Source organism: Oryza glaberrima, chromosome 4, assembly GCF_000147395.1.
Source record: "Oryza glaberrima chromosome 4, OglaRS2, whole genome shotgun sequence".
Taxonomy (NCBI): domain Eukaryota; kingdom Viridiplantae; phylum Streptophyta; class Magnoliopsida; order Poales; family Poaceae; genus Oryza; species Oryza glaberrima.
Window position 1 is genome coordinate 717,236 of NC_068329.1, and position 19,442 is coordinate 736,677.

The 19,442-nt window shown below is 39.1% G+C and overlaps 1 protein-coding gene and 1 pseudogene across 5 annotated transcripts; one reads left to right on the plus strand and one right to left on the minus strand.

The window, feature by feature from the left end:
- Positions 1-1,847: 1,847 nt before the first annotated feature.
- On the minus strand, positions 1,848-6,771 carry LOC127769488 (uncharacterized). Of its 5 annotated transcripts, XR_008016792.1 has the most exons (6): positions 6,578-6,756; positions 6,394-6,432; positions 6,265-6,287; positions 5,632-6,001; positions 3,132-5,515; positions 1,848-2,532 (listed from the first exon to the last, which is right to left on the minus strand). XR_008016792.1 is itself a non-coding variant. In XM_052295076.1 (5 exons), exons 4-5 carry the CDS (start codon positions 5,998-6,000, stop codon positions 4,958-4,960), a joined length of 927 nt encoding a protein of 308 aa, XP_052151036.1. In that variant the 5' UTR covers position 6,001; positions 6,265-6,287; positions 6,394-6,517; positions 6,643-6,771; the 3' UTR covers positions 1,848-4,957. The 5 variants fall into 5 exon arrangements, 4 of the variants coding, with proteins under 4 accessions (XP_052151036.1, XP_052151033.1, XP_052151034.1 ...); XM_052295076.1 differs by having other exon boundaries at positions 1,848-5,515; positions 6,394-6,517; positions 6,643-6,771; XM_052295073.1 differs by having other exon boundaries at positions 1,848-5,515.
- A 3,754-nt stretch (positions 6,772-10,525) lies between these two features.
- LOC127771273 (disease resistance protein RGA2-like) lies at positions 10,526-16,828 on the plus strand (annotated as a pseudogene).
- Positions 16,829-19,442: the final 2,614 nt, after the last annotated feature.

Genomic DNA, 19,442 nt, shown 5'->3' on the forward strand with positions numbered 1-19,442 from the left:
CCCCTTTAAACACGCACGCATGCGGAAGATTGGCCTGGTATATCTTGAGATTAACGAAGTTACCACCAGCGCCTCGTTGTTGACAGGCACGTAGCATACCATTGAAAGAACAATTAGTGTATGTTAACGGCAAAATTTGTTAAGATTCATGGAGATAAGGATATATTAGAAGCAGATTCGGTGGAAGAATTTGGTTTCCAAGAACAACGCAGCGCATTGGCTAGAAACTGTATCGGCCGATATATAATCGGACTCAGGTAGCCGATACTCTAATTGGATTCAGGGGAAGAATTTGGTTTGCAAGAACAGTGCAGCGCATCGACTGGAAACTGTATCGGCCGATATAGAATCAGACTCGGGTAGACGATACAGGCAATTCGAGTGTATATCAAGCTCGGGAGAGAAGATCTGAATATATTGCCAAACAAGGATAGAGTCCAAAAGAGGCAATTATAACTATTAATTAAGATAAGAGTCAGTTTTCCTTTTGTGTTTTAGAAATCTATGTTAGAATCTGCAATGGGCTGGTGTGTTTATATTTTGTAAAGTTTGAGTCATGTTCGATATGGAGTACTAAGGGTATAAATATATGCTCGGGGTCTTGTAAAAAAGATAACAACAGTCCCTCTCAATGCATCGCTAATCTTTTTGTTTTCAACTTTCTCAACGAGTTCTTGTTTCGAGTTGGGCATCGGCTTCAATCTTCTGACGAGAGGTACAACTTGTCATAGCGACATGTTATACATTAAAAAATAGTAGATGTATATGTTTAAATAATATGAAAATGATGTGAAGATAATGATTTGACATTGCTTGCATATTAAGTTCTAAAAATCAACAAAATTGTAAATGATATGTCATGTTTACATGATATTTAAAATAATCAATAATTGCTGGTAGGCGATGATGTGGCACACTTGCATGTGATTTAAAATACTCTAAATAATAATTACTAATGGGTGATGATGTGATACACTTGTATGTTGAGCTTTAGGAGTTAGTGAGCATCAACTTTATAATAAGATAGGATAAGATTGAGTTCATCTCTTCATGTTCCCAACCTAACTTTATAATAAGATAGGATAAGGATAAGGTTAAGTTCATCTCTTCATGTTCCCAACCTAACTTTATAATAAGATAGGATAAGGATAAGGTTGAGTTCATCTCTTCATGTTCCCAACCTCCACATGTGCATGCTTCCCAAATTACTAAACGATACATTTTAAAAAAAATCTCTATAGGAAAGTTGCTTAAAAATTATACTAATTCATTTTTCGAGTTTTTTTCTAACAAATACTTAATTAATAACTAGTAATCGTGCACGTACAAGGCACGTTGGGAGAAAACAACACTTTGCAAGAGTATGCTCACACACTTAAGTTAGAAACATTTCTAGGGCATGTTTCCACACTGAATTTAGATATAAGATATATTTCAAGTGCATGTTCAGATAATAATCTGGATTTTATAAGTATATATCTACCAAGTCCATTATAAAATCAAATAGTCTGTGTATATTGTATAATACCATTTCAGTATGAAGATCATACATATTGAGGTAACACTCACATGTATGAATTTGTAAATACTAATAGCTAAGCCCCAGACATTAAGAAGGGACCGCATAAAATATATGCAGATTGTATGAGTTTAGGTGAAAAGGAAGAAAAAATAAAATGCAATTTCCATGACTGATATACCAAAAAAAAAGATTTGAGTATGCATGCCCATGCTAACGGTACGGTAGCACTTGATAGTTCAAATCAAGCAACATATTAAGAAATAATATATGTTGTGATAATAAGTATAAAATGATATATACATATATAGACTTAAAAGGTTCATGAAAAGGGAAACAATAAAAATAGTTATAATATTGTTAATTAGGAGGCTACATGTGCACAATATTATCACAACTCGTGTATTTTCTGAAACCATCTAATTCTTTTTTTGCGGGGAAAAACCATCTAATTCTTGATGTTGTAGCAATCACTACTGTAGAAGAATAACCTCTACATATAAACCACCAATATAGTACATTCACCAATAAATGATAGTGCCTTTGATCATGAAAATAATCAAAGCTAAAAACTCACATATGTAAAACTGTAAGTTGGATATTTATACCCTTCACCACATTACATAGAAAACCAACAATTTGAAAACTTGATACAGCTGCGTTCAAGTCACTGATGGCAGTGAAATTTTCTACAACAAATCTATCAAAAGAAATTACCATCTTTCATTCAACAAGTTCCATAGGCTCGATCTGGTCAAATTTATATTCAGGAGCACAACATATGTTCAGTGCCACTTGAACCTCCATTTTTTTTTCAATCTGTCTGCCATATCAATCTCCTGATCTGCTTTACTTCATGCCACATTGCCACCTACCAACCGCTGCATATATATTGGACACGACCACAAATGTTACACCAAACTGAGGGTTAAACTCAGAACCTACCTTCCTAACCTCTTTAGGTATATCGGTCCTTCAGGCTGCAAGCATCAATTGCATCATTCCCTTGGCCTCTGCAAAGTGACCAACATGGGTATAGAAAGCAATCATACAACCACAATTATTCAATACAAAATTTCATGAGTGAAAGGAAAGGGATTTAGTCCATCTAAAGGCAATCTTAGTTTTATGAAAAAAATCATGAATTCTCAAAGATATGAAAGAAAAGGGATTTAGTCCATCTAAAGTCACTCTATAGTTTTAAATGCAGAGCATGCCCAAAACCAATTTGATGTGCCAAAAACCTTACGGTTTTAAATAACTTGGACCATATTACCAATGGTTTTGTAAAATTTACTCTAAATCTATTATATTTTATAAACATCCAGTAGCATAATATTTTAGTCAAACTTGCATCCTGAAGACTTAAAATATTTTAATTTTAGCCAAATGGAGTAATAAATTTAATCGGATAGTTAATCTCAATTTTATGTATCTGCACAAAATATAAATTAATTGAATATGGGTAGCCCTATCTCTTTGCCAAAAGGAAATGTCCTATAAAGTTTTACAAATACTTCCAGCTAATCTCAGTTTTTTCCATCCAGAAATTACTACCAGAATTTCACATCTAACAATCATGCTAATTTATCTTCATGTCTCCAACTCGTACCATAAGTTCTCAGACCCCACATATCTAATGTCTCCATGTCTCCAGCTCCAGCTTGTGTTCCCAGATGCCACATAATCCATCAACTTCTTTTTTCTAGGAGGCTCCAACAACTCCACCCGAGTAGTGCACCTAGATCAAACCCAAATAATATACCGTGCTAAGAACCATGATGCAAAGTTGTTTTCCAATGCCCATGCTAACAGTACAATGATGGTTGGTGTTTGGTAAGCAAATTATTACATGCAGTGGCAATGCAATTTTACTAATATGTATCATTCTCGAAAGATGTTTGACAAGTACCATATCATTCCTCATTACTTTCTCATCCTAAACAACACCAAAGTACAATTTGAAGTTCTCAAATAAGCTCATCTAAGTTCTGAAGTCTAAACATCTATGTTCTCTCTGAATTAGTCTGAATCACCATAGTAAACAATATGGAAACCCCAAAACCAATATTTGCTGGTCATGCCCAAAGCAAACAGGCCAATGAAGAAAGATTCAATATTACCATGTTCATAAATAAATTTCGCCCATTAATAACTGAAGCAGGACAATTATGCTCTAATTTTTGCATGCAGTGTGCATTGCTCTAATTTTCGCCAATATTGCTCTAATATCGGAGCAGTAGAAATTGTTATATGCAGTAACTTTGAATGGTTCACGAAGGAGAATATTTTCTTGTCACACAGTTAAACCCATATACAGGAAGATGCTAGGTTGATTTGTATTTATTCTAAAAGAGAAGAATCAGTAATAAAAATCCTCATTATCAACCAAACAAAGTCATAGAAAACTCCTAATCTAGTACAGTTCACTTGATCCCCATGGTGAATTCAATAGACTGAACTATCTTTTATTTTTTGAATGTGACAGAACCGAATTGGGAAAACAAAATTCTACTGTGATCCGAGTTCCGAGACAGTCATACCGTGGTTTGTCAAGGGCAAACAACCAAAGCTAAAAATTCAGCACACAAATTTTCTAAACCAAAAGAACCCATAGCAACGTCAAGCACCAGCTTTAACTGTTGGAGCAACCAGCAGCCACATGAATCCGTCGACGCAGCTTACCTCATCCACCTGCACAAGAACAGCATGCACTCCTCACACCTGTTAGAAAGCAACAAGCCAGCTCTGCAAGATCAAACCATGATGCGTGCAAAAATTAATCAAACCCGACACGATTGCGAGATCCAATTCCTAGTTCCAAAGCAATGGACCCACCTCCAGTCCTTCCCTCGCCTTCCTCTCTCACGCACCGCCAGTTTGGCCACTCCGAAGCCCGATCTGGCTGGATTGGATGGGAAGAAGAGGCGAGGCGCTAGCAACCCTGCCTAACCATTTGTCCCCAAAAACAAAACCCTAACAGCCTGTTTGGTAAGAGAAGGAAAGAGGAATGGGAGTTTGAAGGAGGGAGTTGATGGTGGGATTGGTCATGGGAGTTACATTTTTAATCCCCATCCCCTGTTTGGTTTAAGAAAGAGATTAAAGGTGGAAATGTTAGAGCCTCCGTTTGGTAGATGGGTTTGGGAATGGGATGGAAGTTTTACTTTACTAAAATACCCATGGACTATTTAACTCATTTGCTCCTAATTAAACAGTGAACTGCACGGCAAGATTACACCAACTTGTGACTTACTGATTGCCACCAGTTAATATACCCGCAATTAAAATTTAAAATCAAGAGACTCATTGAAGTAGGCAAGAAAATCATATTTAGGGAATAAAAATAACGTCTAATGAATTAAGTTGTCATACTACAATATTGTAAATCTTAAATAAAAAACAATTGTAACTTTTTAAGTTAAAAGTCAAAACATGCATCTAATTTCTTTTTGCCGCCTCAGCAAGCTCCTGGTGAACAAATACCACCTGGTAGTCAGGAGACATCGCTAAGAAAAGATCAATATTTCCAGCATCTCTACCAATTGTGCGAACAGCCATGACAACCTCTTCAATGGAAAAGTTTGGCAATTTCTTGATTGCATCAAATAACTTGGTTTTTTTAGTATCCTCCTGAACATCAAATCTATTCATCATCGCTAGTTGTATGCCATTGTCCTTTTCTGCTTCCAGGAACTTAGCAAAGGAATTGGACACATTGCAAAAGCTTGTCTCAAGAGAATCAACATCAGCAAAAACCCTCTTACGTCCTTTTGGGGCAGTTGGATTTTCATTACCATGTTTTTGAGCATTGGCTTTATCAACAACATGGTTGACAGGATCATCATCATCATCTACAGCTACAAAACCTTCTACCCGCTGTTGATCTCCAGGACCTTTAGCATTCCCTCCTTTAGCCAAATCACTAGCATAAATTTCACACAACTTATCAAAATGCAGCATCGGCTTCATGAATAGAGGACCGGCTCCTTCACGAGACTACAGAATAGCCAAAGGAAAAATATTAATACAAACCAATGTAGCAAAAATAATGGCATCACACAGCAACACATCAGATAATAATGCAGAAGGAAAAAAAAATCTAAGTACAGTACCTCCTCCCCATGATTATCTGCAACATCTTGTCCAAATCTTGGAGTAGCACTTACACCTTGTTCAAGATGCTTAATATAAAGTTTTGCCGACTTGCTTTTCTTTGTATAACTCAACATTTTACGAACTGAATGATCATCATGAAGTTTGTCGATCCCATTTTCAAGATTATAACCAGGAATAGCATAGAATAATTCATCTCCAGCGTTGAAACCTACATCTTTAGCCATGTCTACTAGACAAAAGTATGACAACCTCTCACTGTCACAGTTGCGAAAAATAGAGACTTGACCTCCAACATAGCAAAGTTCACCTTCCTTTGAAAAAGAACACCCATGGTGCATTTTGATTCTGATTAAATCCCCCTCCATTCTGTATGTACCAGGCAATAAATTGAGGAACACACTATACCCCTTTCTATAAAAATAAAAAACTTTGTAACAAATAGATCTATAATACGCATGGACAGGAAAGAGACCTAACTAAATTAATACTTTCAATGTCAATTTTGATGCAAGTCAAACTAACAAGAAGAATCTGTCCTAAAATTCTAAACAGATCATACATAGAGGAAAAAAAATCAATCTGAGAAAAAAAATGAGGAAGTACAAAGGAGAGCAAAATCACCCCAGTACCTTGTGCTTTTTGGTCTGTAGAACTGCAAGTCAAAAGTGAAAAAAAAAATTCGGGATTGAGTTTCTGTCTGGGAGGAACAGATAGAATAGGAAAAGGATCTGGTAAAATACTGAGCAACAGAGCAGTACCGTAGTCTTTTTCCTCTAGTTAACTATCCTTCCATCGATCTGTAGAGGAGAAACCAACAAATTACTGGCAACCAGTACTGCTACAATGGTCCGATGATGCAAGAAACAAGAGAAGAATCTTGATCTGAGAAGGGAGATTTGGGAGAGTTGCAGCCAGAAAAAAATGGCAGAGGATTAATCTCACCTGAAATAGTGGATTTCTAGTGGATTTCTTCACGGAAATAGTGGATTTGTTGGCGGTAGTCTCACCTGGGCAGTGGATTTCTTCGCGCGTGAATGAGAAGCGGAATGGGGGATTTTTGGCGCGTTTATTTCCAGCGACGGCGGAGCTTGCGGGACGTGCGTTGAGGAGGACGCCAAGCTGAGGGCATTTTCGTCTTTTCGCGGCGAATTCCCTCCAAGTTTCGCGAATTCACAGGCTCCCCCCATATAAGAGATCAGTGAGAGTTGGACCCCTTAATTCCCCATCCTAAACCCTCTCAAATTCCCAAGACTTTCAACCAAACAATAGACTTAAATTCCCCAGTCTCCTAAACTCCCATACCCTATCAACTCCCTCCGACCAAACAAGGCGTAAAGGCATATCATCAAGCCCGAAAGGAGCAATGGCACAATATACTTGTCAGGAGCCACATAATTTTTGCGGTGGAGCAACAACAGCGCAATGGAGACCACACGGTGTCGCGAGTCGATATGGAGGCGGGAATCGAAGGCGTCGTCAATGGTGTGGCGTCGGCGAAGTTGCGAGCCTGAGAGGAGAGGAGGGGGCGCCATAGGGAGGAGCACGATTTGAGGGAGAGGGGTGCGGAGGGGAGCGAATTTTTCTCATTTTCTTTTTCACTTTGACCGATCGCTGTAACCGCAGATTAGTTGAGGTGATCTAAGTCTACATATAAGCCGTTGGATTAATAGATCTAAGAGTCACCAAAAATAGATGCTTGATGAAATCGTATTTTTTATAAGTAGAGACCGAGATAGAGATAGAGATATGTTAATGAGCTGCTCAGGTTTTCTGTTCTGAGGGAGGAGTCTAAAAGGCTAGTTACTTTTTGGAAGGCTAGTTACTTTTTGGAATCCTCAGAAACGGGCTATTAACCAACTGTTTTTAGAAATATTAATCCCTTAGGTTGGCCTGGTCCTGGCTGGCGTCGTGGACGACGCCGGGGTAGTGCACGTTGACGGCGACGCAGAGGGTGTCCGCCGCGACGTGCTGCATGAGGCTGAGTTCCTAGTTGAGATTGTTGGCCCGCACGAGGCGGACCTCGACGCCGACGACGGCGATGACTAGAGCCGGTAGCATTATGGGCATCCCGCCATAGAAATTCTGTAGGTGATACATTGTGACGCACTTGGTTAGTCGTGGAACTACGCAAAGCACGTATGCGTCCAAGAGGTCGATATATAGGCAATTCCAGAGCGAGTTCATGTCGGAGATTTCGTGCTACTAGTATATGTAACGTTATTTGATATAGAGTTACCATCTGTTTTGGAGATTTTTGGAATCAGAGTCTCAGTCGAAACAAATACAGATTATTTTTTAGTGCTATAAAAAAGGAATTCACATGTATGTGTACTAGTCACCAACCCATACAATGCACGGACATACAAATATTTAAAATTTCAAATGGATGTTAATTATATTGGTAGCCTTAGAATTATAACGACTTTGATTAAAAGGAAAACTTAACACAATAAAACATACCAATTATTATTTTTGAAATTCAGAATTTAATTAATAAAAAAAATTTATAGTCACGATGGGTACAGCTTTATATTTTTAATTCAGAATTTTAGAATTTTTAATTTTTTTAAAAAATAAATATAAAGAGTCAATAATATCTTTTAAAGCATGTTTTATTCGATTTGGAGTGCAACATCAATAATATACTATTTGGAGAAAAACTAAAATTAATGGTATTTTTAGCGCTGGGTTTTATTTTAATATGGTAAATCTCAATATTATGATTTCATCTAATCAATTAAATACCAGATCTTACAAATAATTTGATAGGAGTATCCCGATCAACATAGGTGTAAATAGATGGATACATAGTTAGATTATGAAAATTCAGGTTTTATGTAAGAACTTTTTCATGACTTATGAGAGGAGGGCCTCTCCTCTAGAGCATACCCTTAGTTGCTTTGCATTCACACCGATGCTTGCCGTGTGGTTCCGTGCCTCAAAATAGATGAGGTAAAAAAGATGAACGTGTGAAGAGATAGGGTTATGAGTTTGTATTTGACCCCACTTTTAATTTTTATTTTTTTTCAAATACTAAATATGGTTATATCTTTGGTCTTTACCAACAGACACATGACCAATACGTATACGCTGGGTAAAGAAAAAGAGAAACAAAGGCTCTATTCAACTACTTCCTCCGCTCCATAATATAAGTATTTTTAGCATAGTGACAAATCAAACATTCTTAATTTTGATAATTAATAAAAAAATAAAAAAGATCAATCATGTAAAATTGATTAGATTTATTATTAAACAAACAATCATAATATGCAACTATTTTTACTTAAAACATCTTACTTTTATAGGTATTGTTGGTCAAAATAGCATCTCGGAGACCGTGCCAGGATAAAAATAATGCTTATATTTTAGGACGGGGGAGTATTTATCCACCACAGCCCATACACAATTGAAATTGCTTTAACCCGTTGCAACGTGTGTATTTTTTTTCAAGATAAATGAGCATATGTCGTGTAACGGTCTGAATGTATTAAAAAACTGATGAAGTATTTTGTTAAAGTATCCCAAACAATATGTTTGCTATATAACAGACCTCAATTATGGGGAGACATCATCCTAGTCCCTCGTAAAGCCACACGGATAGTAGTACACGTACGTTAATCCCTCTAACTTACTCACTACTACGAGTACTATGCATGCAACCAATGAAACGTAGAAGAACTAACGACGATAATCGCTTGCTCTTGAGCAGATTTTTCCTCAGGCAACGCTGACCGTCCAATTATTTTTTAACGTACACTGTGGCTGTCCGATCTAACCGAAGAGCTCACGTACTGAGATTATCGGGCGTGAAGCCCACATAGCTGGAGGCATTGCCTCCCGATCCCCCTTCCCCTCTCCACCCCCTCCCCGCCTCCTCCTCTCCAGGCGGCCGAGCCCGGGCGCTAGTGGCGGCGGCGGCGGCGGCCGCCCGGGCGGTGGATTGTGTTTTTTTTTTCTTTTTTCCCTATGATTTCTGTGAATGGATTGTGATTGGACTTGTTGTTGGAGATAATTTGTTCATTTCATCTAAGATTTGAGAATGTGAATGGTTTCTGAGAATGTTGTTGTGGATGATTTGTGATGATTATGTTCTTAGGATGATTTTTAATGATTTGGGGATATTAGATACTAGAAATGCAAAATAGAAAAAAAACTTTGCTACCGGTTGGTAGTTCCAATCGGGACTAAAGATTTAACACCAACCGGGACTGAAGATAGAATTTTAGTCCCGGTTGAAATAACCAGATTCCTACTCCCAGTTGGAAACCCGGGACTAAAGGGAGTTACCAACCGGGAGTATAAAACGTTTCTCCACCAGTGTTAGCAACAACAAAGAAATTAGAGAAGAATCCACTCAGCATCATCGAGTTTTCCCTACTTCTACAATCTACCACTGACTTTATCAAGTTGAATAATATGTCACCATGTTTTCTTAAACCTCTACTATATGTCATCATCGTCCACAAGCCGTTAATTGGACATCTGTTAGAGCTGTAAAAAGATCTATTCCTCGTATATTCTCTTTTTCTATGTTCTTCTGTTCTGTAACGCACCTGCGCGTACGCATGCGAAGCCTGCCCTGTATAAAATCATTTGACACAATAAGAAAAAATGCCGCATCTGCCCATGACCACCGCCCAATGGCGTACTACAGTACATACTACGACTCCATCCACAATTCCCCATCTATTGCTTCGGTTGTGCGTGTGCCGTTGGCGCAGGAGGCGGCGGTCTCCCCTCGCGCAACCAGGCCGGCGGTGGACCTCGCCGCGCGCGGCCTCCTCTCCCTTGGCGGGTTGCTCGGCGCGGCGGAGAACGGGCGTTGCTGCGCGGCCTCGCCCTAATCCACCAACAGGCCGTCGTCAGAGGATGGAGAAGCAGCGAATATGTTCGGTAAAACTCGATTACCGACAAAACCCAACCAAATTTGTTCTATTGGTCCATCTCGTTTTTTTAATTTATTTTGCTGATTTTTTTTTCGGTTAGCATTCTTAATAACAAAACAGGTTGCTCACCCCTAACAAATTTGCTGTGTTCAAAAATGTCCCATGCCAAACTTATCGTGTTTCTCGGTTTTTATGTGTATGGAAAAACTAATATTGGTTTCTCTGCATGACGATAACAGCTCCTAGCCTTGCCATCAGTCACAAAATCATAGATTGACTTTCTGTAGATGTCCTGTTTACGTACTATCGTTTATATTTATGCAAGTCTGTGAAATTTTTTTTTTCAAATTACAGTTAAATAATAGACGCAACAGGACTTTGAGCTTCCACTGGATTGTATTAAATCATAAAACATCTCTGTTAAGCAGTTGTGATTCAACCAGGCAATCTTATCACCTATTTCTATCCAGCTTGGAGTAGGGCCAATCTCTGTTCATCATCTGATGTGGAGTATTAGTTTGCAAGGAAATTGCACAAATGATGAATAAACAAACCTAATGAAGACAAATCATATATTAGAGTTTAAGTTCACCTAATCAGTACTTTCTCCGTTTCATAATATAAGACTTTCTAGCATTGTCCACATTTACATAGATGTTAATGTGTCTAGATTTATTAACATCTATATTAATGTGAGAAAGGCTAGAAAGTCTTACATTATGAAACGGAGGGAGTAATTGATTAACTAGTGTAAGGACGGCATGACTTAGCGATAAGCAGGAATTAAGCTGCTATTGGCAGGCAACCGTTTCCTCTTGCATTTCTCACACAGAGAGGAAAGCTGAAGCAACGCGTTGATCATGGCGGAGGTTGGGTGGGCCGTCTCGGCGCTGGGGTGGATCACGTCGCCGGTCGCCACCAGGCTCCTCTGCGAGGGCTTGGAGTTCTTCGGCTTCAACGAATCCGAGAGGCTGCAGGACCTGGAGACCCGGATTATCCCGCGGATGGCACGGTTGATGGAGCAGGCTGACAGGATCCCTCCTGGGCAGAGGGCTCCCCTGGAGCAGTGGGTCACCAAGCTCCGATCTGCCTTCTATGATGCAGAGGACATCTTGGATGTCGCCAACTACCACCGCCTCGAAAAGGAGGTAATTACCATGAATAATTTTATCATCCTTTAGAAAGTACTGGGAGGTATCATGGGAGGTATCATGTTTTTTTATGTAAAATTTGGTACCTTCGGCTACTAGTTATGTTGTGGTACCAAAATTTTTAGAGTAAAATTTCTCAAGGACCATAAAATCTCTGAATTAATATATCCTGCCAACTCTTTTGTGTTCAAATTTCTGCCTATGTTTTATTTAAATTAGTGCATGAGCATCACTATTGACGAGTGCATATATGGATCCGATTGCTGTGATTATCCACAAGGAACAAAAGACTGGAGTTCAAATTCTATATCATTTCAAAAAACCGGATTAGTAATCCCCTGTCTCAAAATATAGCTATCTGTTGAAATTAAATTTTGTCCCAAAATATAGCCACTTCTCCACCTAACTTTTCATTTCAAGCAATCACTACCATCCCCATTTAATTTCTCCACCTATTTTCTCATCTCAACTAATCGCACTTATTGTTATATTTTAGGACGCAACAAGTACTTTTTCTTATCTTTTGAATGAAAATTTACCTATGTATTCTCATCACTCCCCATCATTCCCTATTTAAACATAATTATGTTTTTCTTAGATGAAACATTGATGAACTATTCAAACCTATACATAAGATTAGCAACAAAATTTTAGTAAAAAAAGTTAAACATCACACAACACTACAATATGAGGCTAAACGATGCGCAACTTTAGGGACTTGAAGATTAAAAAAGATATACTACTAGTATATTTATGGAAAAAATGTTACCAACCATTGAATCGTCACGAATTTAGTTTTATACCTTTAAAATCTTGGAGTGCACTTTAATACCCAGAAAATATCAGTATGTTCTACTACATTTCACCACTTCTGTCAAACCTGCTTTGCCATCGTCTTGAACAACTTTGCCTCTGTTTTAACCAATTGCCCTTCTTCCCTCCTTTCGTCCTTTGTTATTCGAGGGCTAAGGCATAGCAGAAGGGGCGTGTACATCATCAACCCACCCCTATTGGGATTTTCATCTGGAAGGGGGGGGGGGGGGGGGGTTCTCATACTTACTGTTATAAGCCATGGGCAATATGGTTACTTTGAAAACAATAGCCAAATCATGGTAAAGTAACAAAGGCTACATAGGTCAAAATAAAACCTCCCGGGGACGTAGGAGGTTGAATAAAACACAGGGTGTGGAATGAAAGAAAGGATTAGTGAAAACTCAAGGATATACAAAGAATTTTCCTTTATGATACTGTCGGAGTAATTAAATTTAAAATACATTGACCTCTGCAATTTGAAATTTAAATTTGGGAAATATGTAGTGGTAACTGTGTAACCATGCTGCCACATCTAAATGCTCCGTAAAAAAAAAATCTGAAATGTGTCACTGTGATGCAGGTCATTTCTCAATCGGGTATCATGCCAATGCTAGATCGTGCGAAAGATATCATCTCAGGAAAAACCAGCGAGTTGAAGAAAATTCTAAATAAATTAGAAAAAATAATTGAAGAAGGGTCTCAGTTTTTGCCACCTCCAGTGGGCACAACTGGCAATGGTACAAATGGCAGTAACATATCCAATACTGCTAACAAGATGACTGGGACTGTCACAACTTCGTCAGCTCTTACAGAAGTCATAATTGGCAGAGACAAGGAACGCGATGAAATATTAAGGATGCTACATGAAACAGCAGATGATTGTGAACCAAGCTCGTGGAACAGCAAGTGTTATTCCGTGATAGGCATCTATGGTATTGGAGGTTCTGGGAAGACAACGCTAGCACAACATGTCTGTAATTATGAACGGAGGGATAACCACTTTTGCCTTATCATGTGGGTTCATGTTTCTCAAAGTTTCAGTGTGAACAAAATTTATCGAGAGATGCTTGAGTCAGCTTCAGGGGAACCATCCCATGAGTTCTGTAATCTTGACTCCCTGCAGATGAAATTAGAAGCAGCACTGACTGGCAAAAGATTCTTGCTAGTACTAGATGACATCTGGCCTGAAAAGGATGTTAATTCACCATTGAAGGTCGGGAAGAGAGGGAGCAAGGTCCTAGTCACAACTGGATTCGCAGATGCCGCTATGTCTAGGTGCTCGGGACCCTCTGAAAGTACCTGACTTAAATGAGAAGGATTTCCTCCTGCTTTTTATGCATTATGCGCTTGATAGTGTGAGGCTTGACAGCCGACAAGTAGAACAATTTCAAACGATTGGGGAAGAGATTATGAAAAAACTGAAAGGATCTCCATTAGCAGCAAGACTAGTTGGAGCCCGATTACGCAAACAATTAAATCCAATGTTTTGGCGAAGGGTTGAAAACCAGGACCTGCTGACTCATACCATGGGAGCTCTGTGGTGGAGCTACCGGCAGTTGTATGGTCAGGTTAAGTGTTGTTTTGCTTATTGTAGCATGTTCCCCCCAGGGCATATGTTTGCACGTAATGAGTTAGTCGAGTTATGGATGGCAGAAGGCTTTATTAAGACGACCAATGGTGTCGAGCAAATGGAAGATGTAGGCCAGAACTACTTTGATGAACTAGTGTCATGCTCATTTCTGCAAACAACAAAAACAGCTGATGGTAGTGAGAATGAGCGGTTTACTATGCACGACCTCCTTCATGAATTGGCAGCGATGGTATCTGGAAATGATTGCTTTAGAGTGGAAGAAGGCGAGAACAAAGAATTTCCTCCGGATGCTCGTCATCTTTTTATCAATTTGTATGACCCAGTGAAGGCTACAGAGCAGATTTGCAAACTGAAAAAGTTGCGCACACTAATATTCACTACAGCTTTTGGTGGATCAGCAATGACCATAGAAGCCCTCGAGGGCATGTTCAAGAAATTAAGAAAGCTGCGTGTGGTGCAAGTATGCCTAGACGGTGATGTGATGATGATTCCAGCCAGTATCTGTGGCTTAAAACATCTACGATAATGGAAAATGTAGGTCAGAACTATTTCGATGAACTAGTGTCATGTTCATTTCTTCAGGCTAGAACAAACATTGATGGCAGTAAAAATAAGAAGTTTATCATGCATGATCTGCTGCATGATTTGGCAGTGAGGACTTCTGGAAATGATTGTTTTTGCGTTGAACATGGTGCTCAAATGAAAGAATTTCCTCGTGATGTCCGGCATCTTTATGTCAGTTTCTATGATCCAAGGAAGCTTACAGAGATTTGCAAGTTGAAAAGATTGCGCACACTAATCATTTACTATGGGCTAACCATAGAAGCACTTGAGTGCATGATGAAGAAATTAAAGATGTTGCGTGTGGTGCAAGTGCGTGTAGATGGCCAAATGCTGATGATCCCGCACTGCATTTGTGACTTGATACACCTACGCAGTCTCACCTGTACTGGCTTCAACCTGAGGAAGGTACATTTGCCTAGAAATTTGGACAAACTATATCATTTGCAGATCCTAGATCTCCCTCGTGAAGGAGTTTTAGAGTTCTCACGTGTTGTAAACATGAGCGACCTGGTTAGCTTGTGGCACATTCGAAACTCTCTTTATCATTTTAGTTATTCCGATATTTCGGGTTTTCCAGGCATCGGGGAGCTGAAATCACTCAGAGAGTTGAGTGACTTCACAGTGAGGAAGGAGAAGGGGTATGAGTTGCATCAACTGGTGAACCTAAATAAACTTCGTGGCAGCCTGAGAATCAGTGGCTTTGAAAATGTGGAAAGCAAGGAGAGAGCTCTAGAAGCCAAGCTAACTGAAAAGAAGCACCTCACAACATTGTCACTTGTATGGTCTAATCCAGGGGAAGAAGTGTGCTCTCCAGACCTCCAATTGGAGATAATTAATAGCCTCTGCCCACCATCATTACTTAGAGAATTGGAAATATGTGGCTACAGTGGATTGAAGTACCCAAGCTGGTTGACACAGAGTTTTAGGTGCTTGCAACGCCTTGAAATTAAGGAATGCTTCAATCTGAAAGCACTTCCAGATATTGGTGAGCTCTTTATTCATCTTCGCACTCTTGCACTCCATCTTCCAAAGCTAGAAATATTGCCAAGACTTCCAGATAGCCTGAAGAGACTAGACATTAAGCAATGTCATTCCCTGGTTCTTACTTGTGTGGAAGATGTGGAGATGATAAGGTCCCTCCTTATCGAGCAAGCATCTCATATTGACTCCTCCTTGAATAATAAGCTACATCCAGAGGAAATAGATAGGTTTGCTAATGAGCAGCCTGACAGATTTCATAGAATTGTGTCGGACATATTCGGCAAATGTGATAAGTTACTTCTTAGGCTTATCCAAGGTCAGATAAGAGTGGAAGATCACTCTCAATTTCTGTTTCCTGCATCAATGGACAGGCTCACTATCTCAGATTGTGCCATAACAGACACTGTCCTGCAGAACTGCTTGAGAGGTTCTACATCCCTAACTTTCTTGTTCTTATCAGGACTTCCTTTTATCAGATCAATCCCTTCTGAGGTGATGGATTCTCTAGCTATGCTTCATGACCTTCATATCATCAGGTGTGCCCAGCTTACCTATTTGCAAGGCCTAAATCATCTCAGTTGCCTGCAATCCCTCGAGATTTATCAGTGCCCCAACCTTAGGGCCCTTCAAGAGGATGAGAAAGTGCAAGTCGTTGACACAATCTACATTGATGATATCCCCCTTCTGCCACAACTGTTGTCAAGAGAAGGCTTCTCATCCCTAGATATGCTTTGTTTCATGGGTCAGAAGGAGCTGAGGAAAGAAGAAGAAGAAGAAATCCTGCGGCAACAGTTTGCTTCTCTAACGTCCCTCAGGTGCATCGTGTTTTGCAAGTGGAACAGATTGCCAGACACTTTGGTGAACCTAACGGGCCTCCAGGACTTGGGTTTGAAATACTGCAATATCTGATCACTTCCAACTTTGCCCGCATCTCTAAGGGTTCTTACATTCAATACCTGCGACAAGTCGTTCGTGAGGACCTGCCAAATGGTTGGACATCCAAATTACCAAAAGATTGCCCATGTCCCTGTGAAAGAATTCTTTTCTTACGAGTAGAAATCCTGCAGCTACAAAAGAACAAGTGGCATTATCACTCATCTAGGGCCCTGTTTAGTTCCCAAAACAAAATTTTTCACGCTATCACATCGAATGTTTGGAGAAAAATTACTAAATAATGCTTAATTAATACTATAGAATTAAATTGTCACACTATGGCTTTCATGATTCCTTCTTGAACTTGGACTCTCCTGGATAAGCTTTCCATTAACTTACCTTACTCTCTTTTTGGCGGCAAAGCTCTAGCTTAGCTAGTTATTCTTCCCTTCTCTGCCAAAGTGCCAATTCTTGTGAGAGATGCAAGCGGAAATGAGGAAGATGGGGACAATTATATATATTACTTTTTTGATTGTTGCGGGTCAAGTCAAGCTCAAACTGTGCCCTCGCAATACTGCTAAATAATTAGGTCAACTCAAACTTGGTCTTGATTATGTTTGTTCATTGAACTCAGATGGGAGATTTCCTTCCCAATTGCAGCAAGTTATGAGCAGATTGTGCCCTAGTCTGAGCTGGCGAAACAAGGCGATAAGGACCGATTGTTTAGCAAATCCTTCAACAACGACACCCTATGGTTTTGGATGATTCCTTCGTGAACTCGGACTCTTCTGGATAAGCTTTATATTAGCTTACTGTGCTTTTTTTTTTAACCGAATTCACTAATACTAAATTTTGGCGGCAAGCTCTAGCTTAGCAAGTTATTCTTCCCTTCTCTGCCGAAGTGCCAATTGTTGTGAGAGATGCAACCGAAAATGAGGAAGATGAGGACAATTAATGGGTGCTGATATTGATGCTTAATTATATTACTACACTTTTTTGGTTGTTGCTGATCAAGTCAAGCTCAAACTGTGCCATCGCAATACTGCTAGTAATTAGATCAACTCATACTTGTCTTGATTAGGTTTGTTCATTCAGGCCGTGTTTAGTTCATCGTTCAATTTTTTTAATTATACGGACACGCATTTAAAGTATTAAACATAGACTAATAACAAAACAAATTATAGATTCCGCCTGTAAACTGCGAGACGAATTTATTAAGCCTAATTAATCCGTCATTACTAAATGTTTACTGTAGCATCACATTGTCAAATCATGGCGCAATTAGACTCAAAAGATTCGTCTCGCAATTTACATGCAAACTGTACAATTGTTTTTTTCGTCCATATTTAATGTTCCATGCATGTGTCTAAATATTTGATGTTATATTTTTGGTCAAAAAAATTTTGGAATCTAAACACACCCTCAATTCAGATGGGAGATTTCCTTACCAATTGCAGCAAATTATGAGCAGATAGTGCCCTAGTCCGAGCTGGCGAAACAAGGCGATAAGGGCCGATTGTTTAGCAAATCCTTCAACAACGACACTATAACCTAGGCCCGGTTTGATTTAGCTTAGGATTATTATAATTTAAATTATTGGGAGTAATACGAAACAAGAAGTTAGCTTATTATGATAGATTATTGTAATATACTCCCCTCATCTACTTTTGATAGTCATATTTCATCTTGGCACATAGACCAAGAATAAGTAATTCTACTTATCATCCATTTAAACATGCTTCTAGTTATTCCTCGTAAACAAGCGATTCATTAATATTTACATTTCTCCGTGCCCATGTAGCCAATCTTGTGTGAAAGAATAGAGAGTCACGCATTAAATCCGAGAAAGCCATTAAGAGGAAAGGTTGTTGGATTAAAATATTCCTATCAAAAATAATTTTTTCAGATTTGAAAATATGACTATCAAAAGTAGATGGAGGGAGTATAAGCTAAATTAGTATAATCTAGTAATCCACTCTAAAAGTAATTTTTTCCAGATTATTGGGTGGCTAAAGGCTCACTACCCATAGATACTTGAAAAGAATTACCTACCTTGTCATCGAACTAAACATATTGGACTCATTTCCCACTTGGCACGCGCATTGACCTTCTCTCCTCGGCTGCGCATGTATTGGCCTCCTCCTCCCCCGGCCACGTCGCTGCTTTCTCCTGTCACCGTGCGCGCATCGCCCTCCTCCATTCCCTCAAACATTTACCAGAGTTTCGAGTAAACCACTTACATTCATCTCTTCGTAACGTGATTGAGTGTTCTTTTTTTATTTTGGAGATGAAATGGAGATTCTATTGGACTTAGCGAGTTATCCTATGCTCAAGCAAACAAAAATAATACATGCATGCATGGCGCTTCATAATTTCATTTGAGATAGTAAACTGAGTGATGAAGAGTTTGATATGTATGATAATGATACAAACTATATGCCGATGTCTTCATCTCAAGGGAATGGTAGTTAATTGGTTGACGAAGCGGGCGACACAAATATCTTCCGTGATAATATCACTACTGGAGAATGCGTTTTTAGTCCCGGTTTGTAACCCCTTTAGTCTGGGTTGCAAATCGGGACGCCAAATCCGAGACTTAGTCCCGGTTTAAATAACCGGGACTAAAGATGGATCTTTAGTCTCGGTTAGTAACATCAACCGGACTAAACATGATAGTGCCATGTGCGTGGTGCTACCACTTTAGTCCCGGTTGGTAACAAAAGTTCTTTTTCTTTTTTTTCATAGTTTTATGTTGTTTGCGTGTGTTTCTCATTGTTTTTCACATATCGGGATCGAATGAACATTCACATATCAAATTCACATACTCACGGATGGAACATTACATACTCAAATTCACAGATTGAACATCACAGATAGATCAAATTTACAAATTCACAGATCGAACATACAGATCAAATTGCCACCACAAATTCACAAAAACATCTGAA